This window comes from Spinacia oleracea, chromosome 2 (assembly GCF_020520425.1).
Source record: "Spinacia oleracea cultivar Varoflay chromosome 2, BTI_SOV_V1, whole genome shotgun sequence".
NCBI classification, from domain to species: domain Eukaryota; kingdom Viridiplantae; phylum Streptophyta; class Magnoliopsida; order Caryophyllales; family Amaranthaceae; genus Spinacia; species Spinacia oleracea.
In genome coordinates, this window is record NC_079488.1 from 85,095,444 (window position 1) to 85,117,448 (window position 22,005).

At 36.6% G+C, this 22,005-nt stretch overlaps 1 protein-coding gene and 1 long non-coding RNA gene across 3 annotated transcripts in view; one reads left to right on the top strand and one right to left on the bottom strand.

Moving 5' to 3' along the window:
- LOC110794126 (uncharacterized) overlaps positions 1–22,005 on the bottom strand; it is a 31,013-nt gene that overhangs the window by 6,527 nt on the left and 2,481 nt on the right. For both annotated transcript variants that reach the window (XM_021999077.2, XM_021999078.2), the window contains exons 3-17: positions 20,532–20,863; positions 12,858–12,939; positions 12,463–12,775; positions 10,694–10,752; positions 9,078–9,167; positions 7,524–7,615; positions 7,199–7,297; positions 7,019–7,096; positions 5,915–5,999; positions 5,666–5,724; positions 5,483–5,552; positions 5,219–5,310; positions 4,447–4,509; positions 4,273–4,339; positions 3,603–3,827 (exon numbers count right to left, since the gene is read on the bottom strand). In XM_021999077.2, the coding sequence (XP_021854769.1) occupies positions 3,603–3,827; positions 4,273–4,339; positions 4,447–4,509; positions 5,219–5,310; positions 5,483–5,552; positions 5,666–5,724; positions 5,915–5,999; positions 7,019–7,096; positions 7,199–7,297; positions 7,524–7,615; positions 9,078–9,167; positions 10,694–10,752; positions 12,463–12,775; positions 12,858–12,939; positions 20,532–20,863 (1,806 nt within the window). The remainder of the gene's footprint in view (positions 1–3,602; positions 3,828–4,272; positions 4,340–4,446; positions 4,510–5,218; positions 5,311–5,482; positions 5,553–5,665; positions 5,725–5,914; positions 6,000–7,018; positions 7,097–7,198; positions 7,298–7,523; positions 7,616–9,077; positions 9,168–10,693; positions 10,753–12,462; positions 12,776–12,857; positions 12,940–20,531; positions 20,864–22,005) is intronic.
- LOC130467965 (uncharacterized) lies at positions 17,119–18,410 on the top strand. Its single transcript, XR_008928147.1, has 2 exons — positions 17,119–17,976; positions 18,076–18,410. It is a non-coding gene; the product is annotated as an uncharacterized lncRNA (long non-coding RNA).

Consider the following 22,005-nt stretch of genomic DNA (forward strand, 5'->3'; position numbering starts at 1 on the left):
CTAATGATATAAGATCTAAGTCTTAGAACACTCCTCTTGGACCTAAGATCTAGATGTTCTTTAGCCTAAACCACTTCTGGAATAAGAATAAAGCTAGTAAGTAATTAAACTCACCAACAAAGAAAAGCATCAATTTATTTTATCTCAATCAATCTGAATAATAAAAAGGAAAAATTGGTCGGTCTGCTCAAAACGGGTTGATCTTTGGATTAACTAATAACAATACAACCTTTGCCACTCATCCGCTTTTTATTGGACTAAGTGATTGGTTACCGGAAATTTATCGAATAGACATTATTTACCTCGTTTAACTCCATTTCCATCTTTCTCTCTCCTACATCTTTCTATTCCTGTCCTTTGCCATTTTTCAACGTCCATGTTCAATCCTTTCTAATTCTACTAGGCTGAGTGAAGGTTACCGGAATTTTATCAAATTAACATTATTTCTCTCGTTAAACTTAGGGATGTCAGTGGGGCGGGTTTTGTGGGAGACCCGCCCCGCATCCGCCCCAAGTAGGCGGGGATGGAGGTAGGTTTGGCGGGTGATGGGGCGGGGATGGGTATAAAATTCGTACTCGCCATGGGTGATGGGGCGGGTGTGGATTTTGTGTTGAACCCGCCCCATCCCCACTCGCCCCGCTTTATACCCGCCATGGGTGATGGGGTGAGTTTGGATTTATTTGCATCTTTAGGTGATAATATAAATTTAGGTGAGATTTTTATGTTTTTTGTTTGGATTTTTTTTGTTATGACGAGTATTTTTTCCGATTATATAGGTTACTTTAGTCATAAGGTATTTTTTTCTATAGTTAACTTTAATTACTCCGTATATACGGCAAATGTTTGCTAAATAAGAAAAATTAGGCAGGTATTAGCGCGGGGATAAGACGGGGATGGATACCCAGTTGGGTGGCGGGGCAAGGATGGATTTTAGCTTACACCCGTTGGAGCGGGGATGGGAATGAATTTTGTACCCGCCATGGGTGATGGGGCGGGGATGGGGATGGAGGGACCTACATCCGCATCCGCCCCGCCCCATTGACATCCCTACTTAAACTCCATTTCCAGCTTTCTCTCTCCTATATCTCTCTCTTCCCCATCCTTTTGCCATTTTTTCAACCTCCATGTTCAATCCTTTCTGATTCTAATTCTCCATAAACCTCTTGCCTTTCACCTCCAAACCATCAACTTTCCCTAATCTACACAAATCTTTCAAATTCTGGATAGCTCATGATAAAAGAATTCTGAATTTATGGTGTGGGGGGGGGGGGGGGGGGGGGGGGAACCAACCAATTTATTCAATTCAACGCTGATGGATTTATAAGTGGAAACGCAGACGCATCAATCATAGGATACTTTTAGATTTGAAATAATTTTGCAAATTTATGTGGAATTTTTTGATTAATTGGAATGTAAAGTGTGACAAATGATTTTATGATCAAATAAACCCCCTTCCACATAATCTCTCTCACCTCGTAGCTAATTACCAGTGATGTTAATTGTGCTTGAAATATTACAGGCATTTGTCATCTTTTGTGAACTCTTTCTTATGGCTAGAATACGGCGGAGCTAACCACTAGCGGCAATCAACCTCTCTGTCGTCGACATCGAACTCAAACTCGCAACCCACAAAATTGTGTCACACTTTCACCGTACACCGCCAAAATCTTCACCCTCCCCACCCACTACATACCTCATCTGAATCTCCTAAACTATCGTCGTTTTCATCGCCCAGTTCTCTCATCATCCACATCTTCCCCCAAAAATATCCTTCAAATCCAAGTTCTTCAAATCTAGCCAATGGTTGAATTTGAGCTTTCTCAGCATAATTTCTATATATATATATATATATATATATATATATAGAGAGAGAGAGAGAAGTTACTTTAACCCCGTGTTGTGGCTGGAGAGAAGGAGATGGTGGCTGATTCGCTGATTAGGAGAGAGAATAAGAGAGTGAAAGTTGCAGACAAAGGTGAAGTTTCGGTTGATGTTGTTGGAGGAAGTGGTTTAATTTTGATTATTTTGGAAGTAACAGTAGCAACAACAATGATAATCATAACAATTTTCCAATTTTGATTTTCTTTTTCTGCCTTCTTGGGTTAAGTAGGGTGGCTAAGAGAAAGAGGAATGAGAGGAGAGGATCAAGTGAATTACAGAGGGAAGCATAAGCTTTTTATGGCTTTAGCAAGAAAATTTTTAAAAAAATGCAACAATTTGCCACGTAAGCCGTTTAACTCATCTCAGTCTACTAAAAGCGGATGGTTGGCAAAGGTTGTATTATTTTTAATTACTCGGTAGGTTAGCCCGTTTTAAGCAGACAGGTCAAAGGTTGTATTTTTTTAGAATCAATTTTTCCTAATAAAAATTACAATTCTCCAATATATAGGAGTATCGAGTAACAAGTAACCTAAATAAATAACTCATAGCACTAATAGATACTCAAGCTATAAAGTACCAGAAAATAACCACCTAGATAAGTAAAATACTTAAAATAACGACCTAGATAAATTAAACACTGAAAATTAAATCTAAACAAGATAAATTTGTAGGACTAAACGCTGCTAATAGAACTAGTCAAAAAATACTACTTGCAACTCCTTGAATTGTAAAATGACCCAGATTCAATAATTAAAAAGATCAACTCATTTAATATTTTTCGTTCCTTCTCAAATATGTATCAGTATTACAGAAGGTTTGAATTTAGGATTGATACACTAACACTTCCTATAAAATTAGTTGGCTCAACTCTACTCCAAAGCTCAATAACTCCAACAAAAGTTCTATGAGACAACAGTGACCCCCTATGAAGAAAAAATGTACAGAAGAAATCAAAAGGGCTACTTCATTACCCATAGTTCTTCTCAGAAACCAAACCAACTTTATGTTGAACTAGTGAGGGGAAAATTCCTGAAGATAAAATTAACATGTAATTGAAAAAGGATGTAAAAGTTGTTGGAACCTGCTCAAGAGTCGAGCCCTACCTGTTTTGTGCACCATCCAGCTTACTGCCCTCTAATCTGATGTACACGAACTTGTTTCCCTTTCCCCAGGAGTACATTTCTACTCTTTTCCAAAGGGCCCATTACGTTGTTTATTTTTCCTTTTCTAGGGAACGGTTGTGAACATTGTGATAGCTTTTTGCTAAGATTTGGTTCCTCTAACTTGTCCTAAATCACTCTATATAATGCACAAGAAGTTGGAACCTAAGAAATCGGTGAAGGTTTTCAATTTTGTGTGTACAGATATGGGTAAAAATCTGATTCAACACAGAACGACCAAGACTGTGTGTGATCTACAGGATCATGTGGGTTTTAGAAATGGGCTGGAAAGGACTTGCAGGACACACAAATTCTTAACTATCTTATGTAGAGCATAAAAGACAACATTTTAGAGTTCTTTTGTGGGGTGAGGAAATCCAAAAGAGACTTCAAAATAACAAACAGATATTCCAAGTTTCTTTACCCTAATGGTTATTCAATCACTACACTGCTCAAATAAAGCAAAACTCGTGCTTATTTATGCCATTTTTCTCAAAGACATCATATTAGAGTTCTTTCGTGGGGTGAAGAATTGAAGTAACAGCAAGGAGGTCCTCATACCTGCTGGAGAACTTTCCCTAACAACTCCATTAAGAGTTTTGTATCACGTGACTCTGCCAACTCAGAGCCTGAAGGTGTTTGACTGTTACAGTCTTTATCATCTTCTGTAATGGGAGAATATGAAGAAAACCGTTCTTCCATTTCTTGTACTATTCTCTCTAGCAAATCTCCATCATATCTTTTATTTCCTGTGATATCTAACACCATCTGTGCTGCTTTTAATGCCTGCAAGGTCAAATTTTGTTTTTCATCAATTGAAAAGTACAGAGAAGAGCATTATGTGTGATGAAACGTTCAGAAGTAATGTAAGTGCAACATAATAATAAATGCTGGCCAGATATCCAGATGAAATCGTAGCCAACTCAACCTGATCTTTTGTTATAATCCACATAGGTACACAAAAGGATATTCCATAGGCGATGCTATCATTCATTCAAAAACTGGCTGATATGTTATTTTGAGCACTATGGTTCTATCAGCACCACTTTGCTAGCACGAGACACTAGAAAAGTTACGTAGCATAACAATCTCATACAGTGTATTTGCTTCAGAAGCAAGTTTCTTATGGTGAAAGTTTTTAAGACATAGCAAAAATTGTTATCCTAAGCTCCAAATCACTTTCACCTTATACATGAAAAGCATGAGAAATAACTCCCACTAAACAACGAACCTCAAAATAATTACCAACATCAGCTGCAACTTGTCCATAGTTCTCCCACATTTGCCAACTATTTCTTCTGCGAATCAGTGTAGCAGTAAAGTTTTTAATATGAATATATGCACACACAGATACAGTTTAAACATATCAAGCCGTCAGGGTGATCTAGAGTTAAAAATGACATACTTGGACTTCAGTGCTTCCTTGAATGCAATGAAAGCCTCCTGACTCTTCTTTCTTATCTTATGTCTATAAAAAAAAAAAATGCAAAGCTCATCAAAACAAAACCTATACAACTAATGATGTACCAACAAGTATAATTCATAAAATAACAAGTAATCTGAAATGAGCTGAGTGAAAGAGCAGGTGCCCAACTTAAAAGAGAGTACGCAACCTTACCCCTGCAATTGCAGAGAAGTTTGTTTCCAATTGAACCAGAAGCGATAACGGGACGACAACGGGACACTGTTATTTAATTTAATTTGATGCTAAGATCAACTGGTAGTTTTTCGTCGTTACAGTCATAACATGGAATAATTGTATGGTCCTGGACGGCGTACTCAGTTTTCTCACAATGACTAATCGTCGTTACAGTCATAACATGGAATAGTATATGGTCCTGGACGGCGTACTCAGTTTTCTCACAATGACTACCTACCTTTTTTCAAAAAATTGGACTAACAATTATTTCTGCCATGTCCTCCTCGTATATTCCTCCTTTGATATTTCCATTTTCTTTCCAATAAGATGCTTATTACATGACTTGTCCAGAAATTTCAGTATGAGATACGCCTCTAACAATACTTCTAAGACAACATGATGATTTGATAGTGGTACAAGAAATATCAAGCTAAACACAAAAGAGGAGGCAGGCAAAGAATGTCAAGTCAAACACATTTGTGAATGCTTTATTTCATAAAAGTAGCATTAAAATTTGACAAGATAAACGAGCACATACATACAAGCGATATTATTCCAAGCCTCTCCATTATCAGGATCAAGCTGAACAGCACGATTAAAACCATCAAGTGCCTTGCTGACATCCCTAGCCTGCATAATTTTTCCACAGGGCTCAGTCAAATCCAGATAATATGCAGAGCATTATGCAATTTTAAACTTATGACCTTCCTAACAGCCTAACACGGTCATAAGTTAAAGACATTTCATTTTCAAGTCGTACACCTAACACAATCAGATAGTTAGAAGCGAATCAAACTATTACCTTCAGTGCAGCTGCTCCAAGAGCAAACCAACCATCTGGATAGAGTGCATTCAATGCCATGGCAGAGTCCCTATATGAAAACATTTCCAACTTTAGTAGAGAGAAGACAGAAATCTAGTTATCTAGACTGGCTATCCGATACAACACAGTCATATGAAGCAAACACAACACTAGGTAACATACCATAAAACTTTAGACTTCTCATAATCTCCCCTGTTGTATGCACTACGAGCAAGAGACCTCTGTTTATAGGAAGAACACAAAACACCCTCAGTAAAATCTAGTTAAAGAGAATGTTTACCAACATCAGTGATGAATACAGAGTATTGCAAACGACTTACAATGAACCACCCCTGACCCCCTAAAAGAAAGGAAAGACAAAAAAAATAAAAAATCCCATGCCAGTTGAAGGAAACATGCCACAGACCGCACCTTAGCTCTTGCGCACCTATCATTTGAAACCTCCAGAGCTTTCTCATAGCAAGAATCATCATTCATAACTCCACCCAATGAACACCTTGCAAGAACAGAGAAGTTAGAAACAATTGTGAATTATAGCACATGGCAAAAAGCGAAGTGACGAGGTTAAAGATATAAACAGTAAAAGCATGGAGAATAAGCTTAAATTTATCACATCCTCGAGGCAAAATGATGACTAAAATATCCTCAGTACACACAACATCAACCGTTCCACGTTCCAAAAGAAAACCCTCCGCATGTGCAAACCACTTTATCACTGTGTAACTTGCTCAGTTACGCCCAATCCCCAATCACGGTCCATTATCAAAGTCAATCCCCAGATATAAAACAATTACTACCATTACTATCATGATAAACTTTATAAAATTCATAAAATCAACACAAATATGACAATGAAACTACATATATCTAAAACTATGTGGTGGCTGCTGCAGCTCAAATTCTCTTACAGTGTTCCGATGCAAACTTCCCAATGCACGGATGTGTGTAATCGAACTTAATGCTATGTTCCAATTGATAAATGGAGCAAACTATTCTTTTAACTTCTGGATGGCTTGAACTAAAGAATCCATCCATACCTCAAATTATTAGTATCACTAATTTAGTTTGATCCCAAACCACACCTGGATAGCTACATAGATTCAAAATTGAAACTATCTCTAAACTCTAGAAAGAATTCTTTCTTCAAGGACTTCTTAGACCCTTCAGAGATAATGTAAATGCGAAATGAATTCCAGAACTTTTTAACGTCAAAAAGAGAATTCATTCAGTGTATACGAGGTAGAGAAAGGTTTTGATTGGGACTTGGGAGAAGCTCTTTTTAATAAAATTGAGAAGTGTATGATTATTATTTTTGATACAAAGAGGAGCAAAAAATCAAGGTCCTTCAGTATCACTACCGTAAAAATGGAGTTTCAGAGGCAGAAACAACATTTAATACAAACAAAAAATTCAGAGCACACTGAGGACAGAACCTACATGATAAAGGCTCTACGTTAAGCATTTCAATGAGCTACCAACCTATTTCTAACTGAAAAGACAGGGTGGGAATTATACCATAACCTCGGATCAGAAGGAGTTTCCAGCAGTCGCACCTTAATCAGTTCAGCTGCTGCTGCTTTCTTCTCCAATAAGCTGTAGTTCACATTTGCATTAATTTCCCCATTAGATTTTCTCATACAATCAATAATATCAGAATAAGAAAGAAGTGGTAATAAGCAATTATTTTCACTATACCGGTAACAGAATATCAGATTATCCCAGAGTTCTAAATCTTCAAAAATTCCAAGGGCCTCTGCGATCAGGCCGCTACTGATGAGAAGCTCACCATACTCTCTACAGGAAACGAATTTTAAAACAAAAATGGAAATTTAAGGCAGTGAAAATCTTACAGAAAGTAAACAAAAGGAAATAAAAGAATATTAACATAGCTAGAGTTACAAGAAGGGAGCATGAGAACTTTGGAAAGAACGAACTAAAAGAACAAAATTTCAAGAATGCAAGAGAAGCGAAGAATATTTTAGTCGAAATTCACTGAAACAAAGAAAGGAAAGGAAAGTACTTTCTGAGAATAGGTGCAGCTGGGATAAGGACTGAAAAACAGGAATGAACCCTCTCCAGCACTTGGGGTGATGGCTCATAAAGATTCTCAACCTGTAATAATGGGCATACAAAAGGAAAAGAAACGGCAGCTGTAGTCAGAACGGTGAGGGAGGAGATCTTCTAAGCGTGCACAAGAGTCCAAAAAGAACTTTTAGGCATTTAGTTATTATTACCCTGGACTCGGATACTAGTACACACCAAATTACCGCGTAAAAGGTCTGATTTGGCCAATTTATGAAAATTGTGTAGAAGTATAGGAGTCAATACCAACATTGAAATGTTGTGTGGCCAACGTGGATGCTTAAGTTGGATGCAAGAGCTCAATAAGATATATTTCTAGTTTTTAAATTTAATAAGAGTGATTAAGGGTTTAAGAAATGTGATAATTACACCTAACCCCACTATGTCCTTTAACCTTAAGCAATACCAATATTATCAGACTATCTAGATCACTCACCGTTGATGTTGACGATCCACAAGCCAGTTTAAACGAATGAGATTGGAAGCACTTTGTCAGCACACAAAGAGACTATCTTATGTCCAAGCTATAATACGACAGCATCAAAAGAACATCCAATACATAATACTACTTCTACTCCTACAGTTTCTTTTAAGGTTGTGTATATACATTAAGGAGTTGTTGATGACATCAAAAGTAACAAACAATATTAAATTGAAAATTTGAACTAACAAATAATAGTGTACTAGTTCTAAACCATGCAATGCATGGAGTAAAAAGATGGAGAATAAAAATACTTACAATATGTGATATCATTTTTCTCTTCAAAACCCCCTTAACTAAGTTATATATGTGTGATATATTTCTCTTTCCAAATGGTTTAAAGTTTTTAAAAACTTGGATTATGTAGATTAAGTTATCCTTAATCATGGATACTTCAAATAAAAGTACTGGAAGAGACTAATGGGGAAATCGGATATTTAGGGAGGCGGAATAAACAAGTTTTGCACGGAAGACACCTGATGAATCTCCCAACCATAGTAAAAAAATCCTCTATATTCTATAACTATATATCCAAAGTCTCGTCATAGAAGTGGGTTCCTCTACTTCTTGATCATGAGGTGTCTCATAAAATGCAAGTCACATGCATTGTTACAAAAAAAGACTGACACAGTCATTGTAGAGAAGATAAGCAGTAAAGATGTGCATATCGGCTAGAAAGAGGTTGATCTCTTATCCAAAAATCTTTCTACAGACAATGGGATTTTCAATCAAGTACTAGTTTTCCAGCTATTTTAGCCACCATGACCAGCTAGGACCACTTCTACCAAGGAAAAATATCCAGATGAGTAATAAAGGAGATCCAAGACAAATTCAATGCTTTTAAGAGGAGAATAACAAACGTGCCAAGAAGAACTCATTAATGATTAAACACAGTTCCCAAATTAGAAAAGGCAAGTATAACAACAAACCTGAAAATATATATATAAAGACACTTCGTCCTAGTATAGAAAAGAAGAAAAGCATTCAGCAGCAGCAATATGTGCACATTACCATTTTGTTCATCATCAGCAAAGCACGCTCCTTAGTACGGCTACGAGTGGACTCCCACTTTATACGCAAGATATTGCAGGAACATTTTATCTAAAGAGGAAATAAGCAGATAACGTCAATAAATTTGCAGCTCCAAAATTTCTAACAGAAGCTTACAATAGAAGCAGAAGAAGTTATGCTTCCTCAAAAGCCTCTAATAATTGTACATTTTCGTTTCTACGCTAGAAGACCAAAACCATTAATTTTTCTATTGTCCATTTTCTAGGCATATCAGGGAAAGCCTTTTAAGGATCACATACTCAAGAAAATTTTGGAGATTTCAGCTAAAGTGCTATGCATTGACAAATTGAAAGTTCCATCTTCGGTATTAATATTTAAGTACATGCAAAGATGTGACTCCCTCCAATCCAAAACAATTCCATGATTAACTAGCGTTTCTTATTACATATTATGTGTTGCGTAAGAAACAACTTTAATGAGTTGCCAGTTTCAAAAGAAATGCAATACTCCATAACTTATAGAGTATAAGATTTAAAATACCCCTGCAGTAATTAAAATCTCCGTAACAAGCAAGTACAATCTAAAACTTATTTAAGAATAGAAAGTATTTTACAAACATGCTTTCTACATTATAAAAGAAAAGAACAGTCAAAAGTTTTTTTTTTCCTTTAAAATATATCCAGTACTTAGTGTTAAAATAACATCCTTCAACTTAAAAAGTTCATAAAACTTTGGATTTAAGAAGAAATAAAGGGACTTCAAATACTACGATTTCGTATCAAATATTTAGTTATCACAAACTCAATCAACAATTCATCACTTCAACAAAAATTGAAGACGAACATTTCAAACTTACCGCATATTTAGAAACTCTTACCATCTACTCCATACGGGAGAGGGAACATGCTAATTAGCTTCTTCCCTTTATTTAACAAGAAAAAGGGAGGTTCCATACTTTTGAAATTACAACTTCAACCCTTATGTCTTTGACCAAAGTGAACAACTAAAATGTCAACCCAATATTCTCCTTTATATCAAGTGCAATAAAAGAAACCCCCCCCCCCCCACTCTTTTGCCTATGGATTGTAGTGGATTTATGGCTTATGGACTAGATCAAATAGCTTATTCGTATACACTTTTTTTTCACCGTGATCATTGCACTTGCGATCAAGAATCCAATGGGAACATTCTCTTTACTGGTATGGGGGGTGATATATCCAAACCCCCAACCCTGCCAAGGCAAGACCTCATTTAAAGACAACTAAAAGTACTTGATAGAGTGGTTTTTGTGTTCAGAAGTGGCTGCTCTTTCGTTCCTTGAAATGATGGGATTATTCATTTAGTGTCGCTTTACCACTTGCTATGAGTTTTTTTGTGGATTATCTATGGCTCTTATAGATCATGAGTAGTACGCATTTTGATTGAGTAGCTTACTGGATCAGGGTTCCTTGTCCTCTTCATTTCACATAATGACATCCACTCTCTTGTTTAGACTTTAGCCAAAAAAAAGTAATCAAAAGATGGCAGCATCAAATGTGAAAGCCTTACATTAAAACCTTCGTGTCCAATGAAAATAAATAAGCTCTAAAACTACTTAAAAGATGTGTCCGACTTACAGTGAAATACAATGACAGCTGAGAATCAATAGCCTCTATGTATGGAGCCATATCCCAACCTAAAGCAGAAATAGTAGCTTAGTAAAAGAAACAAGGACAATATGCCCACAACAAACAGTTACGAATCCAGTTTAAGGGGCGTAAGCTTGAAATGCTATCACATTATGTTATTCCATTGACCCTCTAACACCAGGCTAATTTTCTCAAACAAATAATTTTCTATTATGTATCAAAATCATGGTTTGAGACTTTGAGTGACGAAAATGGAAAAGTTACAAAGTTACCCTTCATTATAATAGCTTCATTTTCATAACGAAAAAAGAGAGGGGGTTGCTATACTGTAATTAGCAGCAAATAAATCTGTTTTCAGCAATTTGTATTTACGTGCAAAATTCAACATGTTCAGGCATATAGAAAGGAAGAATACTATTAAAGGTAAATCACTAGTTTCAGATTTACAAATATACGGTAAAAGATGCAGGCACAGCATAAGAGGACAAAGAGTCCAGTAAGTTATGACAAACGAAAACAGCATCCCAACTAAGCTTTGTATTGTCAAGAGAGAAATCTCAGGAAGACTCCATAATCTATCACTCCATCAGTCCATCCCAATGCCTTGCCATACCCATGGCTGGCATGTATCTAATATCAATAGCGTGATCCTTGGAATATAGTTAGAACATTGAAAAGCATACGCAGGTAAGATATTAATCATTGTCCTCTCTAGTCATAAAACAAAGGCTTGAAGAAAAACAAATGCCACAGAAGCATCCTCCCCATATGCCCCTAAAAATGACAATATCAACCTGGGGTCCTAGATGCTCCAAACACATGATGAGCAAAATCATTGAATGTCTAAAACCCAAATACCCTTCCATAAAGATAGTTTGCCACTTGACATTGCAACTATGACCCAGCATCTCACAACTCCATAAACACAAAAGAGATGGAGGGAGTACCGCTTTTCCTCTTTCGGAAAGATGTCAGGTACCTGGGATTAAAATCCCAGGACTAGAGTAGGTAGCCTGAATCCTTGAATACAAGATCTACTTTTTGGCTTTTTCCCATCATAAAATATAATAGGTCTAACTTATTATGCGTTTTTCCACCTTTTCTAGATAAATAATAATATAATACTTATTTTTATTAGATAAAAAAACTGAAAGCACAACACAAGAATAGGATCCTCAAAACTTTATAGGCATTTATACGGTTCTCCAATTTTCACTTCAGTAATGTAGTTTCCAATATTATACGGGTTTCAGTCTCACTTAACTGGACAGAAGAACCTACGGGCTCCCTATAGCACCAGTTGCAAGTATCACCCGTACATTATGTACCATTGCATGATGTCAACGCCCCAATGCAGTAGGGACCCATCATTTTGCACAAAGAGCTGGCCACACAATTTCCATCCGAGATAAGCGTGAGCAAATAACCTTTTACATAGTCAATCCAAGGACAGAACATACTCGAAGGCCTTGCAACAACTATCCAAATTTTCTTATTCTAAAGTTTGAAAGGGAAGAAGAAAGGACTGCTTCTTTATATCCCACAACTATTAATCAACAACTAATAAATTAGAGGGGTCTTTTTGAATGACAAAGTAGAAATAACTTCATGAAGGTTTGACTATTGAGTCATTCCCTAATGGTAACGCTGTGCATCAATTTACTCATTTTATTTAACTTTAGCAATCTTTTGTACACAACTAAAAAAAAACACCACTAACACAATTTTTGTCATTCAGTTCAAAAATGTAAGCTTACTTTGTTGCTCATCGAACCTAGCTCTTTTTTCTATTAAAAGGCAATGTGCGAGAACGACTGCCTGTTGAATTGCTGTCAAGGTACGATCAGTGGCACAACCATGCTCAATCAGATTCAAGTCATTGCCACCACTGTCCATAAATTTTGGAGCCATCAACACATCAGATGTATCACTATACGGTTGATGATTTTGATGTGAATTTGGGTCATGAGAAGCATCCCTTACATGAGAAGCATTCTCTAATGGAGACATACTGGCACTTGGAAAGGAGCTTTTGCGTGCAACAAGAACACTCTGGGCAACTGGGTCCACCTAAATGCACAATGACAACCAATTCTAAGATAAGACACAATTCCTTAAATAATTAGAAGACCGGGACTCATCTGGAATTTACTTGATGGACTGTCCGGACACCAAGAGCACCGGTCACAGAGAGCTCAAGCCCTACAGAGAACGCTGCCGCTTCAAAATATTGCCTAGAAACACCATAAGAATATAGTAAGCAAAATATATGATAAAATCTAGAGGGAAGATGAGGAATTTCAGCATTCTTCCATAGCCATCTCTATAGTTACCTTGACCTCCTTGTTAAATGCAAAAGGAATCCGAAACCCAGGTCATTTAAATAAAGTCTATGGTTGCAGGGAAATCTACAGAAATTAAGTATCAGAGACTAGTTGGTTGCAAGCAAGGGAGGGAGGGATCACAAGTCAGAACATGTTATTATGGCGCTGCACGCAGTCATTTGGTTAAGGGAACAGCAGATTCATAGGAACTTAATCTGGCTAACCATTTAAAACCCGTCATCACTAGATAGCAAGATCCATTACAAAGTAATTTCAGTAACACTCCCGTTCAAAAAGATTATATCGCCATTTTGCACCTAAACAAGAGAAAGTACAGGGAATTAATTTCACAGCTCCTTTTTCTCATCAACTAGCTCAACTGAGGTTCATCATTTCGCTTTTATGTGTTGATTTTGTTTGGTATCCAATGGTTTTTTAGCTACCTTTGAACAGACACATGCAGCTTTGCATCATAGGAAGGCTCCACTATACAAGCACTGTGTTTAGGGTCCTTTCGAGCAGGAACTGTCATAGTAATATGAGGCAGTTGCCAACTAGTACAAAAATAATTGACAATCACGCAAATCGAGTAGCACAATCACATAGGCTATCCTCTGTTAATATCATGACTGGATTGGCTAACGCATTATATGGACGGCTTTAGTAAAACATAGTACGAACAGGGTCGTCTAAAGGCCTATGCAAGCTGGGTCACAACATAGGGCCCCAAATTGGAAAATAGTACAAGTATTATAGAAATTGTAAAAATGTTCACATCCTGGTGCATACCCTGGTACATGATGTTTGCAGATGATATTGTGTTGCTTGATGAAACAAAAGAAGGAGTGGAAAATAAGTTGGAGTTATGGAGAAACTTTGGAATCTCGAGGTTTTAAGTTGAGTAGAAAAAAGACGGAATATATGGAGTGTAAGTTTAGTGGAGTCCAAGACAGAGAGACAGGGCGATTACCTTAGATGGGAAAATTGTCCAAGGCTCTAAAATGTTCCGTTATTTAGGATCTATTATCCAAAAGGATGGGGAATTGGATGGCAATGTGGCTCATAGAATCATTGCAGGTTGGTTGAAGTGGAAAAGTGCCACGGGGTTCCTATGTGATCCAGGCATGCCCCAAAGATTGAAGGGAAAATTTTACCCAACGGCTATTCGAACGACGTTGTTATACGACACAGAATGTTGGGCAGTGAAACATTGTCACGTGCATAAGATGAATGTGGCGGAGATGCGCATGTTACGTTGGATGTGTGGGCATACAAGAAAGGATCGTTTGAGGAATGAGATTATTAGGAAGAAAGTAGGGGTTGCACCGATTGAGTTTAAGATGATGGAAAATAGTTTAAGATAGTTTGGGCATGTAAGCAGAAGATCAAGTGATGCCCCGGTTAGGAGGCTAGAAGGATGGCAAAGTGATAGAATTGCAAGGGGTAGGGGAAGACCTAAGAAAACTTGGAAGAAGGTGATTGAGCACAATATGAGCCTTCTTAGGATTGAGGAAAATATGGCGTTGGATAGGACAGAGTGGAGGGAGAGAATATGCCTTTATGACTTCATTTGACTTATACAACTTCCATTTTGACTCTTCTTACTTTTTTTTTTTTTACATGCTATTTTGAAATGTACGTATTTTACTTATTTATGTATTTTAAACTTTACTTATTTTTATTATCCCTTATAATATTTTTTCTATAATATATTTATAATATCTCTCTTTGTCTGAGGCAGTGTATAAAAAGGCGCGAAAAAGGCGCGCCTAGGCTGGCGAGGCGATTTTGATGAGGCGCACCAAAGGCGCAAAAAGGTGCACCTTGAGGCGCAATAAGGCTCACTTCCTCACTTCCTGAGGAAAACACCATTTTTTCACATTTTTTTTACTATTTATTAGGGCGCTCACTTCAATGAGGCGCACCGAGGCGCTGGGAACTCCAAATCGCCTTGGTGCACCTTGATTCTTTTTATACATTGGTCTAAGGTTCGAACACCAACAAGATTAGATTATTTACTTGCTTATTTGCACTTCTTTACGGAAAACATTCGTTATTGCCTTGAATTTAAATTCCATGTTCATAGAGTTGACATTTTGATAATGATAAGTGTTTCTATTCCCAAGTTTTCTTTAAAGATTAATGGAACCTTACATGGATGTTATACATCAAAAAGAGGCTTAAGGCAAGGGGGAACTTCTCTTTGTGCTTTATGTTCAGTACCTATCCAGGGTGTTAGGGGTTGTAGGAGAAAGGATTTTAAATTTCATCCCTGATGCAAACGCATGAAATTATCTCATCTTATGAGGGGTTTTGATGTGGGGTGAAAACTTAGGAGGTACACGAGATTATTTAAGGGGAACTTCCCTTTTAGATATCTTGGAACTAGGATGCTCTGACTCGGGTACGAGGGTCGGACCCGAGAAGGGATCCGAGTGTCGGACTTGAAAAATCAAGGACTCGGGGACACCGCACACGTTTTGAAAGGGTCAGAAACTTTGTTATGGACTCGAGGACACGGCAATGCAAAAGTAAAAAGAAAAAGATTTTTTAATTTTTATTTACTATAGAGAACTTAAAAATATAATAGAAACAAGTAGTTTTAATTTTAAACACAGAGTTTAAGTATTAGGTGAGAAAACAAAGTCTTTCCCTGTTCCCGCTAGATATGACACCACTAGACATGACGGACAATAAGACAATAGCATTTATTTCTTATATTTTAAATAAATAAATAAATGCAGGAGAGAAGTTACGTGAATACCCCCACCTACACAACCCACACAAAAAAAGAAAAAAAGAAAAACCAGAAGAGGGAAAAATTATCGTAGAAGTTAGTCTCCCGTCGTCGGAGAAGAAAACCGACAACTCCATTGTTCCAGTGAGCTCGGCTCTTGTTTTGGTGGATCCGAGATTCAATTTTAGATCTAGGGTTAGTGATTGTCGAGTCTCTCCCGCAAGTCCATTCCGTGTTTGCACCCGGGTAGCGTCGTGTCGACACCAGAGGGGTGGCCAACCGAGTCAGAGAGAATCTGGGTCTCTGAATGCGAACACCGGGTGGAAAAGATGTGCTCTAGAGTAGAGCTGGAATAATTTGACACAACTAGATAACACGACACCAACCGGACACGAAAAAAGCGGGTTAGTGACAAGGGTTTATAACTCGTTTAATGAAACGGGTCAACACAACACGACACATTTAATTAAATGGGTTAGGTTAGTGTTTGAGATTCACAACACGAAACTGACACGACTTAAATCGCCTAAAAAACAACTAGTGATTTAATGTATTGGGTGATAAACCTTTATAATGGAGCCAACTTTATTGAACAAACACAACAACACGGCACGAGCCGGACACGAAAGAAAGGGGTTAGTGTCAAGAATTTCCGACATGGGTCAACACGACACAACACGTTTATTAAACGGGCCTGGTTAGAGTTGAGGTTCTTCAAGTAGTTTATATTCGATATGAACACGAACATGGCACACACAACAACTCTACTCTAGAACGAAGACTTGGTGCCAAGAAGCTTGTCCTTTGCATATTGGCTTCAATTGGTGAACTTAGTTCTATTGAGCATTCAAGTCTACTGGACAACGACATTGACTAAATATTGTTCTGAAAGCTATGAATGTCATATGGAGAGTCTATCTATGGCATGGAAGAAAGATGGAGTGTTCAACTCTAGGTTATATAGCATAGGATGTGGTGTATAGGAAGAAAAAGGAAGGGGTCTAGGAGCAAGCATTTGTGGGCTAACTCCTCAAAACTAGGGGTGTTCACCGGTCCAAACCAGAAGTGGACCGAACATCGAAAATTTGAAAATTCAAGACTCGAGGGCCTAATTGGTTGTGCTTGAACCAGACCCGAACCGAAAAAAACGGTCCACAACCCAGACCGAAAATCGGTCCAAAATATGGTAAAAAAAAATTAAGAAAAAATAATTCCCTCCATCCCACAGCAGTCGTTACACTCACTTTTGCACAAAGTTTTAGGTGAAAATTGGTTGTTTCGTCATCAATTGTTATTTTATTGAAAAAGTATATATGATAAAAGTTAGTGAAGTATTTTCTTAATTAAATGAGAAAGGGTGTGGGACCTAACTTTGTTAGTAGAGAATGACAATATTATAATTGTTGGGTTATTCCTAATTGGGAAATGTAACAAGTATTAAGTATTGTGCGGCGGAAGAAAATGGAAAGTGTAACAAGTAATATGGGACGAAGAAAGTGTACCGATAACTAATTGTTTAATGCCTTTTTTGAAAGGTAATGTAAAATATCTCATAATAAAGTAATCTATAACTATTACTAAAAGAAATACCGCTGACATCATCTTTTCCTCCAAACTATACACATGTCACTCTCTCCTCCAATATTTTCCCGCCCAAACTGCCTACATCCCTCACTTCTCTTTTGCGTCATTTCTATTCTTCGTTTACGCTTTCCAATATTTTTTAAAAATCACGCTGGCCAGTTACCAATTTATGGCTGTGACCATTGCTATTTCCTAGGATTTTTAGATCTACTGTTTCAATTTCCCTTGCTTTAAAAGTTTTTTATGGAAAAACCATGGAAGGAAACCGAGAAGTTACTGATTCAATTTACTCCAATACTTGTAATTTTTTTGCTCAAATTCTTATTAGTTTTTCCTGTTTCTCGAACAAATTGCTATGATTGATTATGTATTTTTGATTTTCGGGTAGCTTAAACTTCGGATTGTTGCAGCTCTTGAACAACTCCAATGGCAGCTTTGGGTAATTAGAACTCCAAGTTTATTTCTCGAATGTGGGTAATCACGTTCTACCACTATGGAAACTGTACTATTTTGAATCTATTTGAATTCTGATTTATGTTTTATCAACTTTTTTTTCATTTGAAATCTTTTTTGTTTTTGAGAGTGAATTGGAGGATGGGATAAAAGTTCTTTCTATTTTGACATGGGTAAGTTTTTTAATTGGTAATCTTAAATTATAAGCAATTTTAATTTTAATTTTTGTAATATTCCTTCGATCTGAATTTTTTTGATTAAAAACATTGTAGGTGAAGATGAATAGCAGAAGATTCTGGCAAAGATATGAGGACGACGTTCTGAATAGGAATAACGACGAGGGCGGCTAAGTCGGCGGTAGCAAGGTGTGTCCATGTCGTCTGTAACGGTGTTTCCGGAATAAATTTGAGTTTTGATTGGATTTATCAATATACTCAGTAGTTTGCAGTAATTGGAGGAATTTTGATTGGATTTATCAATATAGTTTGAAGTGGGTTTGGACGGAATACATATTTAATATTTTGTTTTGAAGATGTATGAAACTTGAGATTATTATACACTTATGTCGTTCCATTTAATTATTTAATACATCTATGCTTAATGAAGATAGGCTGGAGTATTTGTTTTCTATACTTCTCCAGATTTATGGTTGTCGTCTTCTGATGTATGGAGATTTTCTTGACTTCCTTCTCTTGGGTAATTCTTCTATGTCTCATTTGTCTCCCCTCCATAATTTTAATTTGTTGGATTTCAGAGTCCTTTTATCTCCTTCAATGGTTTAAGTACCCCTTTTTGTTTGTAATTTTCCTATGGTAGTCAGATATTCTAGATTAGATCCTAACCACCATAAAATGCACTGGAGCTATATTCTACTCCCTTTGATATATTTGTTTACTCTTCTTTGGAGAATATTGGCCTATATGTATATCAAAATTTTGATCCCATTGTGTTTCCTATTTTTTCTAAGGTAAGCATTTGAAGAACATCATACTAATAGTCTGATGTCTACGGGTAAACAAGTTCTTGCTTAGTAATGAGAAGATTTTTGAGTACTCTACTATATTTATTGATACTTTGACGAATAACCTAACTTATTGTGTGGAGCAAAACTAGGGAAGGAATATGTTTTTATAGTGCTATTGGACATTTGGACATATGCACGGGGTTGAGGTCCTTATTCAATTCAAGTCCATAATTGTGAGATTTTATCAAAGCTGGGTTGATGTTTTAACTGGTAGTAAGTTTGGCTTCAAGTTGTATAAAATAGCAAATCTAATGGGATTGCCCCACTTTTGTAAATAATTGTAAAGTGTATTATGCATTGTCAATTTGTTGCAATATAATTTTCTTCTTCATTTAAAGAATCGAATAGTTACGAATATCTTTAAAAACTTAAAAATCGTGCATTGCACGGGCACTAACCTAGTATTTCCAACATAATAAAGGAGGAAATTAATATTTAAATACTTCCTCGGTTCTTATTTAGTCAAGACAGTTTAACTTTAGCACTATTCAAACGTGAAATATATGGGTCAAGTGGGTTAATGTTGTATACATCAAGAACCAAAATTAGTGGAATTACACCCCTGGTCGTAGTAGCATTTTGTACCAAAACAATTGTGTAGTCGTAGAAAAAAGTAAGGGTGTGCATGATCCTGCTAAGATGGGGCAAGGGAGTAAGTAATAAGTACCAGAACAGCGAGACCTATGAAATTCTCAAGGTCGATGCAATTGGGGCCATTTTCTTTGGGAGAGATCAGCTATCCTAAAACATAAGTTCATGGCCAGGTTAGGTGTCAAGAAGTGTCGAGAAGAGATACTTAGGACAAAGGATAGACTACCGTCCTTAAGGCTCAGCGCGGATAGTGTGTGCCTTCTGTGTGGAGAGAAAACTGAAATCCGTGAACACTTGTTCTTTGTGTCTGTAAGTGTGCAGTGATAAAGCATCAAAGTATTAGGTTGGTTGTATGGTACTCAAATGCAAAGTAAGAGGAGTAAGACTGTGACGCTCGAACTGGTTTCCTACGATTCATCCTAGATGATTCAAGACTCCCGTTACCTTTGCAAATTGTTTTGTTTCGAAAATGCAATATATCTCTATCTTGCTTACCCCAAATAAAATAAACATTCTTTCTGTTTTACTTTTTTCTTTCTTCTTTTATTATATTGCAACTTGTTTCCTTTTTGCATACTCTAAAGTTTAGCCACTTACTTATTTCCATTTTGATTTTATTTTTGGTAGAAACTTTACTATTTTTCACCCTTTTTGTACTTTGTTTTAATATAAAAGTCAAGTATATTTTGCTTTTTCTACTTTATTCACCTACTCAATTTAGATTTACAAAATTGACAAGAAAGAAGAATTTCTTTCGGCATTTAGGTCATGCATGAATTTATATCACTTACTACATGTATGCGTTACATCATATATCCTATATAGAAAACTAAAACAGTTTATACCAAAACGATCATTATTTTGTCAAGATGTTAAATCTTTTAACTTTTATAGTTGTCTAAATTTAAATATAAGAGTATTAACAAAGGTTGCCTAATTATGAAAAGAATGATAATCTAAAAGACGCTCATAATTACCTTTTAAATTTATGAGTTTTTTTTTGGAGTATATATGGTTTAAAACGCCCAGGGGCCCTAAATCGTTTAAGACGACCCTGAGAACGAAGTATTCCGCATTAGTTAAAAACAACGAATGGAAGTGGGAAGATAATACCTTGCATGATCAACACGCCCAAAAGTATGTTCAACCAATCCAGCCTCTAACTGCAGCATTGAGACAATAGTTAAAGCTTCATCTTCCGCTAATGAAGCACCCCAATAACTTGTTACTTTTTCCACATTGCCAAAACGATTTAAACTTTCACTCATGAAGACTTGGAGTAAATTAAGTAGAGAAAAACAGCATTCATCCAAAATGCGTTGTTGTAGAAAAATAACTCTAGCAAACCACCAAGTGCTAGTTCCAAGTCCAGCTTCACACACGGTTTTTTCACCGAACGATAAATCTCTGGTCTTCATAAGCAACATCTTCGCAAACAATATATACTGCAAAAAATCAGGACATCCAATTGAAAGATTAAAAGGTGGTTCATATTACATGGAAAACATATACTCCCTCCGTTTTATTTATGTATCCACTTTCCAGGTGTGTTTTTTTTATTTATCCACTTCTACTTTATTCTATTTTGGCAATCACTTTTTACCATCTTACCCCTTTCCCCCATACTAATTACACATTTTCATCATCACTTCCTACTTTACTCACTAGTACCCATTAATTTATTACATCTTTTTCACCTTTTTCACCTTTTTCTTACACCCACTCACCGCTCCTTGAAACAAGAGTTCACAATAAATGGAAACATGAAGAAAAAAAATTAACGGAGGGAGTAATAAGAGCCTGTGTAAGCATAAATCTTCTACGGTGAAAAGTAATGTTAGATAGCAAGGAAACGAAACCAGTAAAAAGCAGGAGAGCCAGGAGTCTTCCAAACAGAAATTATGGAATACAAAATTCAAGACCTTATTTTTCTTCTTTTTTCTGTTTATTTCTTGAATTTAATTTATTTATTTTTAATTTCATTTTTGGAATTTTTTTTTCCTGGTTTTTTAGGCTCTGCTATTTTTCTTTTTTGTCGCTCTTTCTTCACTGCTTCTGTTTTTATTCTACTCTGTATTTCTTTTTCGTTTTTTGGCAGTAGGCAGTAGCTTGATTTTTGGTAGTGCAGTAGCATAATATGAGTTAATTTTCGTATTCTCAGCTTGTTAATTACCATAATAGGTTCTAATTCCGGCACTCCATCAACGGGATCATCTTGGGGCTTATGAACCGGCAAAAAAATATGGAAAGCCGGATCCTAATTAGCATAATATGTGCTAATATGTGTTAATTCAGTTCTATACCAAACTTTAAGGTTTTTTAGAAATCTATGTGCGCCTCATATCCCAAAGGTATGCGCCTGGGCTCCAGGACCCTTGTGCGCCTTGGTGTGTGACGTGCGTCTTGTACCTTTTTTACTAAGTCTGTGATGTATGAGAAATGATGAATTCATCCATTATCCCAAACAAAAACATTGACTTGTTCAGGAACTCCGGAATCCAACATTGATGAAAAGGGTGGTGTTGGTAGAAGGAGTTGCTTAAGAAGTCATTTAAATCACATTAGGAAAAAAACATCCCTCGGCAAA